We start from the raw sequence: 6,987 nt of genomic DNA, 5'->3' as shown, positions 1-6,987 counted from the left end.
TGGACAATGGACAATGTTTAAACATGGACAATGTTTAAAACATAATCGCCCAAGCCTGGGATATCCCTGGCACTGTCTGATGCAATGTCCAGCCACACTTGGTAGGCGGGCGCTTTTGTTTCAAAAAAACTATTATGACTGATCCACAAATGATTCTTTGGGGATCAGTCGTATCGATTTTGCTGATAAGGAGAGCGACCTTTAAAAAGGCAGTTCCTCGTGTGCCTCAGCAGTTCAGAGGGAGAGGACGGAGCAACTAGGACACTTCTGTTTTCGTTTTACCTTGCCTTTTTTTTTTAACAACCCCGCTCCGAGAGATTTGGTGGGTCGTTGACCGAGACCGATCAATGGACCATTCGGCTGCGCGCAAACTGTGCGCTCTTCTCGCGGTGACCCAGCTGCGGTTCGCCACGCTGGTGATCTCCAAGCCCGCGGCCAACGCGGGGCCACACATCAATTCGGGCTGGGACCAAACCATCAGGTTGATCCACCTCTACACCACCCAGGCCAAAGGCAGCTTCCTCAGCTACCACCTCCAGATCCACGAGGACGGCACGGTGGATGGCAGTCGCGAGAGGACCTCGCACAGTGAGTACACCTGGTGTTTCATATCAAGGGCAGACATAAAGTGCTGGAACAACTCAGCGGGACAGGACAGGACAGGACAGGCAGGCAGCGAATCTGCAGAGAAGCAACGGATGATGGTTCGCGCCGAGACCCTTCTTCAGACTGAGAGGGGAGAGAGAGATACAGAGATTAGGAAGCGTAAGGTGTGAAAATTTAAAAAACAGAACTTCTCATCTCTCCAGAACTGACGCGAAAATAGAATCTGTGTAGATACTGGAGTAACTCAGCGGGACAGGCAGCATCTCTGGAGTGAAGGAATGGGTGACGTTTCAGGTCGCGACCCTTCTTCAGACAGACAACGTTTTGTGTCCTTCAGTGTAAACCAGCATCTGCAGTTCCTTCCTGCACAAGCCAGACCCATTAACCCGCGTGTGGCCCACATCCTTCTAAACCTTTCCGATCCGTGCCAATATACCGGAGTATTGCATCATGGCCAAGTTATTGGGTATTACATTTTTAAAAAACGGATTGGTGTATCCTGAAATGTAACATCGTACCCACTGCAATAAATAAGAACTTGGAGCGAATCGGTACAAGTCACACAACCGCTTTAAACCTAAAGACACATTTAGTCTATTCACAACAGTCTGGCCTCACGGAATAATCATGATGTTTTACATTCTCTGTAACAGCATGGAGTAAATATCTTGTGTGTGATTTGTCAGTGGAGAGCATGGCGTGTGAAACATTGGCTGTTTACACTGCGGCTCCGTAGTGGCTGTTTGGTGGAACTGCTGAGCTCAACTATTCCCTAATAGTGTGTGTGTATCTGTGTGTGTGTGGCCGTGTATGTATATATATATATGTGTGTGTATGTGTGGCTGTGTGTGTGTGTGTGTATGTATATATGTGCGTGTGTGTGTGTGGCTGTGTGAATATCTATGTTTGTGTGTGCATATATGTGTGTGTGTGTATTTATATATATGTGTGTGTGTGTGTGGCTGTATGTGTATGGCTGTGTGTGTGTGTGTATGTGTGTGTATGTGTGTTTGTGGCTGTGTGTGTGCGTATATCTATGTGTGTGTGTGTGGTTATGTGTGTGTGGCTGTGTGTATATCTGTGTGTGTGTGTGGCTGTGTGGATGTGTCTGTGTGTGTCTGTGTGTTTGAGTGTGAGTCTGTGTGTCCGTGTCTTTCTGAGACTGCGTTATATTGCCACTGAGAGTGGAGATTCTAGGATTAGTATTCGTTGCCTTTAAACATGAGCCTCCATCCTCTTCCATGTAAATACAACTCGACCTGTATTTATTGCAGCCACAATAAAATGCAAATACTAGGATCTTGAGCAAAAAAACACAAAGTGCTGGAGGAACTCAGCGGGCCGGGCAGCATCTGTAGAGGAAAAGCGCAGATTGCGGAAGGGTCCGGACCCGAAACGTCGCCCGTCTATTCCCTCCACGGATGCTGCCTGATCTGTTGGGTTCCCCCAGCACTTACTTTGGTGTTTCATATTTAATTTCCACCAGCGTTTGTGGCTGTGGGAACCACCGCGACCCGAAATGGGAGGTCGCCTTTGGAGAGTGGGGGCTGCACGGTGGCGCGGCGATAGGGTTGCTGCCTTACAGCGCCAGAGACCCGGGTTCGATCCCGACTCCGGGTGCTGTCTGTACGGAGTTTGCACGTTCTCCCCGTTACCTGCGTGGGTTTCCTCCGGTTGCCCAGGGTTCCGGAGGAGTCTCCTCAAGTCTAATGTTGGAGCAAGCGTGTAGTGGCCGGTCTCTGACCCGGGGTTAGCGCCTCCGCTCCGGCTTTCCCCGCTGACACGTTTCCATTGCCTTGCAGGTCTCCTTGAGATGAGGTCGGTGGCTGCGGGCGTGGTGGCGATCAGAGGCTATCGAAGCGGCCGCTACCTCTGCATGGAGAGGAACGGACGGCTACATGGTTCGGTAAGTCCCAGACCCAGACACCGCCGGGACCCCATCAGGTCATCAGTGAGAGGAGCAGAATCAGGCGATTCAGCCCATCAAGTCTACTCTCCCTCCTTAGCCCATTATCCTTACACCTTGTGGTGGCATCATCATTTAAGAGTGGCAGTGGTGGAGTTGCTGCCTCACAGCGACAGAGACACGGGTTGGATCCTGACCACTATGTCTGCATAGTATTTGTACGTTCTCCCTGTGACCGCGTGGGTTTCCTCCGGATGCTCCGGTTTCCTCCCACACTCCAAAAGGCGTATAGGGTTTTAGGTAAAATGTGTAAATTGTCCCTGGTGGGTGTAGGATAGTGCTAGTGTGTGGGGGTCGCTGGGCGGCTCGGACTCGGACGGCCGAAGTGCCCGTTTAAACTAAGCTAAGCCTAATCTTCACCGTGGCCGCCCCCCAGTGTTGAGTTTGTTCATGGCTCTGTCCAGCTCCCCAACCTGTTGGATGTCCGCTGTACGAGACAAACTCAGTGAGGATTTGGGGGGCAAAAAATGGCAGTCGACAGGAGGGACCAAAGTGTAAGCTTCCACCCACTGTTTGCGGCTGGGAAATGGGCTTGGACTTCAATCACAATTATCATAATACTTTATTAGCAAAGTAGGTTTTGCAACATACGAGGAATTTCATTTGCCAAGTCAGTCATACAAATAAAACACCACGGAACACACAACATACATTTTAACATGAACATCCACCACAGTGACTCCTCCACATTCCTCACTGTGATGGAAGGCGAAAAAAAGTTAAAATCTCTTCCCTTCATTGTTCTCCCGTGGTCGGGCGACTTGAGCCCTCCGTTGACGGGGCGATCTTGACTCCCGTGTCCGGCGGTCGGGCCCTCCGCATCGGGGCGATCAGCTCCTGCATCGGAGGGACGTCAGCTGCCCCGCCCTGGCGATCAAGCCCCGCGTCCGGGCTGGTCGAACCTCTGCATCGTTGGAGCTCCCGACTGGTCTCTCCCGAGACCGCGAGCTCCCGATGTAGAGTCCGCAGGCCGCAGTTGGAGCGATCCCAGGCAAGGAATCGACTCCGATGTTAAGTCCAAGCCCCGCAATGGGGCTCAAGATCACTCGAGGAGGCCTCCAGCTCCATCGATGGTAGGCCGCAGAGCATCCGGAGATGCGATCCGGAAAATAATCACATCTCCGGCAAGGTAAGAAACTGAAAAAAAGTTTCCCCCTCCCCCCACATAAAAAAAACCGGTGAACATTTACACGAACTTTTAACACACACTAATAATAAAAAAAAGACGAAAGAATAGACAGACTGTTGGTGGGGCTGCCAATCGTACAGTGCCCCTGTTGGACTCTAATCCATTCTTGCATGGTGTTTAGTTTAGGTTAGAGATACAGCATGGAAACAGGCCCTTCGGCCCATCGAGTCCACACCTACCAGCCAACAATCACCCTTACACTAGTTCTACCCTACACACCACTAGGGGTAGGTTACATTTACACCAATCCAATTAATCTACAAACCTGCACGTCTTTGGAGTGTGGGAGGAAACCGGAGCACCCAGAGAAAACCCACGCGGTCACAGGGGAGAATGTACAAACTCCGTGCAGACAGCACCCGTAACCAGGATCACACGTGGGTCTCTGGCGCCGTAAGGCAGCGACTCGACCGCTGCGCCACCGTGCCGCCCTTGGCTCCTTCTACCGTCTCCAAAATATGATGCCTTAGAAACATAGACAATAGGTGCAGGAGGAGGCCATTCGGCCCTTCGAGCCAGCACCGCCATTCATTGTGATCATGGCTGATCGTCCCCAATCAATAACCCATGCCAGCCTTCTCCCCATATCCCTTGATCCCACTAGCCCCTAGAGCTCTATCTAACTCTCTCTTAAATCCATCCAGTGACTTGGCCTCCACTGCCCTCTGTGGCAGGGAATTCCACAAATTCACAATTCTCTGGGCGAAAAAGTTTTTTCTCACCTCACTCCGAAATGGCCACCCCTTTATTCTAAGACTGTGGCCCCTGGTTCTGGAATAAGGTGGGCGTGATCATTGGGCTGGATGATCTTATCTTGCGTGGTCTTTTCAATTGCAGATTGTTTTTTGAGGGGGGGGGGTGGGGGGGGGGGGCTGGGCAGGATTTTGCAGGGTAATGTTGACATTCCCACGGGCGATGATTTTTCCAAGCGGTTGCCCAAAGCAAAACCTCTCGTCTGACCCAGAGAGCGGCAGCAAGCAGGTTTATTGCAAGTCACTGACCTCACGGGTTCAATGACTCGCAGGTCCGGCACGAGGGGACCTCGGGTATCCAAGTTCATCAGCTGCTGATGGTCAACACTAACTGCTGCGCTAGAGCTGCTGCCTCACAGCGCCAGAGACCCGGCTCCGATCCTGACTACGGGCGCTGTTTGCATGGATTTAGTTTAGTTTAGTTTGGTTTTGAGATACAGCGCGGAAACAGGCCCTTGGTCTCTCCGAGTCCACACCGACCAGTGATCGCCGAACACTAACACTATCCTAGACACACTAGGGACAATGTTTACATTTATACTAAACCAGTTAACCTACAAGCCTGTACGTCTTCGGAGTGTTGGAGGAAACTGGAGCACCTGGAGAAACCCCACACGGTCCCAGGGAGAATGTAGTCAGGATCGAACCTGGGTCTCTGGCGCTGTAAGGCAGCAACTCTACCGCTGCGCCACCGTGCTGTCCTAAGGGAGTTTGTACGTTCTCCCTGTGACCACCTGGGTTTTCTCCGGGTGCTCCGGTTTCCTCCCACACTCCAAAGACGTCTGTAGGTTAATTGGCTTGGTATAAATGTAAATTGTCCCTTGGATAGTGTTGGTGTGCGGAGGTCGCTGGTTGGCGCTGACTTGGTGGGCCGAATGGCCTGTATCAGCGCTGTGTCTCCAAACTAATCAAAATCTAAACTATTAAATAAAGCCCTATATTTGACTCACCCACTCTCATCTTATCCCCACCATGCCCCCTGTTCTCCATTTCTTTTCTTGTGGACCCCCTCGAATTCACCTATGAAGCCACATGAGAACGTGCCGCCTGGCTGTTGTACAAAGCCTTCCTGAGTGTTGTCTCGGGTAAGATTGTCTCTGATCCCTCTCATCCTGGCCACAAACTCTTTGAATCACTTCCCTCTGGAAGGCGACTCTGGACTGTCAATGCCACCACAGCCAGACATAGAAACAGCTTCTTCCTACGAGCAGTAGCTCTACCCAATAAACACAAGTCTGTAGCCTCCTTTTGCTCTGGTATTTTATTTCATACACATGTTTAAACTACAATGTTTCATTATTAATGTTTAATGTTTTATGTGTCATTCTTAATTGTTACTGTTTGTCGTGTTGTTCACTTGCGAGCAGAGCACCAAGGCAAATTCCTTGTATGTGTACATACTTGGCTCATAAACGTATTCATTCATTCATTCATTCATTCATTCAGCTGTCGTACAACAAAGGGGACTGTTCGTTTGAGGAGCGTTTGCTGTCGGGCATCTACAACGTGTACTGGTCAGAGAGGCACGAGGCTCCGGTGTCACTGAGCGGCCGAAGGCAACGTGACCACACCAGGGGGAGAGCGTTACCCCCTCTCTCCCAGTTCTTGCCCATACGGAACACGCCCCCTATCCCTCTGGACCCAGACGAGGAATCGTGGCTAATGCCTGAACACCCCCCTTCACTCATCCAGACGAATAGCATGGACCCCCTCGAATTCACCTACGATGCCACATGAGAACGTGCTGCCTGGCAGTTGTACAGAACCTTCCTGAGTGTTGTCTATTTGAGCTCAGTTTAGTTTATTGTCACCTGTGCGCAGGTAGAGTGGAAAGCTTTTGTTGCGTGCTGGCCAGTCAGCGGAAAGACAGTACATGAGCCATCCACAGTGTACAGATACATGATAAAGAGAATAATGTGAATGATATTTAGTGCAAGATAAAGTCCAGAAAAGTCTGATCAAAGATAGTCCAAGGGTCTCCGATGAGGTAGATAGTAGTTCAGGACCGCTCCCTAGTTGTGGTAGGATGGTTCACTTGCCTGATAACAGCTGGGAAGAAACTGTCCCTGAATCTGGAGGTGTGCGTTTTCACACTTCCGTACCTCATGCCTGATGGGAGAGGGGGAAGATGGAGTGGCCAGGGTGCGACTCGTCCTTGATTATGCTGCTGGCCTTGTCGAGGCAGGGTGAGATGTAGATGGAGTTTTGTGTGATGGTCTGGGCTGCGTCCACAAACTCTGCAATTTCTTGCGGTCTTGGGTGGAGCTGTTCCCAAACCCATGCTGTGATGGACGGGTTGACTGTTTACAGTTCAATCTGTACTCTGACCACTTTCCCTTCAAATGGCCCCGTTAACCAGGACTTTACATTCAGGTGAAGTAGGCCCCTAAATGACAGCCATATTTTAGAAGGCATTCCTTTGACTCTGTTGGTAGACAAAAATGCTGGAGAAACTCAGCGGGTGAGTGAATCTA

The 6,987-nt window shown here is 50.7% G+C and overlaps 1 protein-coding gene across 1 annotated transcript; it reads left to right on the top strand.

Annotated features, from left to right (window-relative positions):
- The first annotated feature begins 251 nt into the window (after positions 1-251).
- Positions 252-6,252, top strand: fgf19 (fibroblast growth factor 19). Its single transcript, XM_033038583.1, has 3 exons — positions 252-588; positions 2,409-2,512; positions 5,960-6,252. The coding sequence occupies exons 1-3, from the start codon at positions 348-350 to the stop codon at positions 6,248-6,250; spliced, it is 636 nt and encodes a 211-aa protein (XP_032894474.1). The 5' UTR covers positions 252-347; the 3' UTR covers positions 6,251-6,252.
- Positions 6,253-6,987: the final 735 nt, after the last annotated feature.

Source organism: Amblyraja radiata, chromosome 20, assembly GCF_010909765.2.
Source record: "Amblyraja radiata isolate CabotCenter1 chromosome 20, sAmbRad1.1.pri, whole genome shotgun sequence".
In the NCBI taxonomy this organism is placed as follows: domain Eukaryota; kingdom Metazoa; phylum Chordata; class Chondrichthyes; order Rajiformes; family Rajidae; genus Amblyraja; species Amblyraja radiata.
The sequence above is the reverse complement of the archived record's forward strand: the minus strand, read 5'-3'. Positions and strand labels throughout refer to the sequence as shown.

Bases quoted from the DNA above. Each gene is read 5' to 3' on its own strand.
- fgf19 (XM_033038583.1), top strand. From the start codon at position 348: ATGGACCATTCGGCTGCGCGCAAACTGTGCGCTCTTCTCGCGGTGACC. The intron at 589-2,408 runs GTGAGTACACCT...ATTGCCTTGCAG, and splicing joins TCGCGAGAGGACCTCGCACA to GTCTCCTTGAGATGAGGTCG. The intron at 2,513-5,959 runs GTAAGTCCCAGA...TCATTCATTCAG, and splicing joins ACGGACGGCTACATGGTTCG to CTGTCGTACAACAAAGGGGA.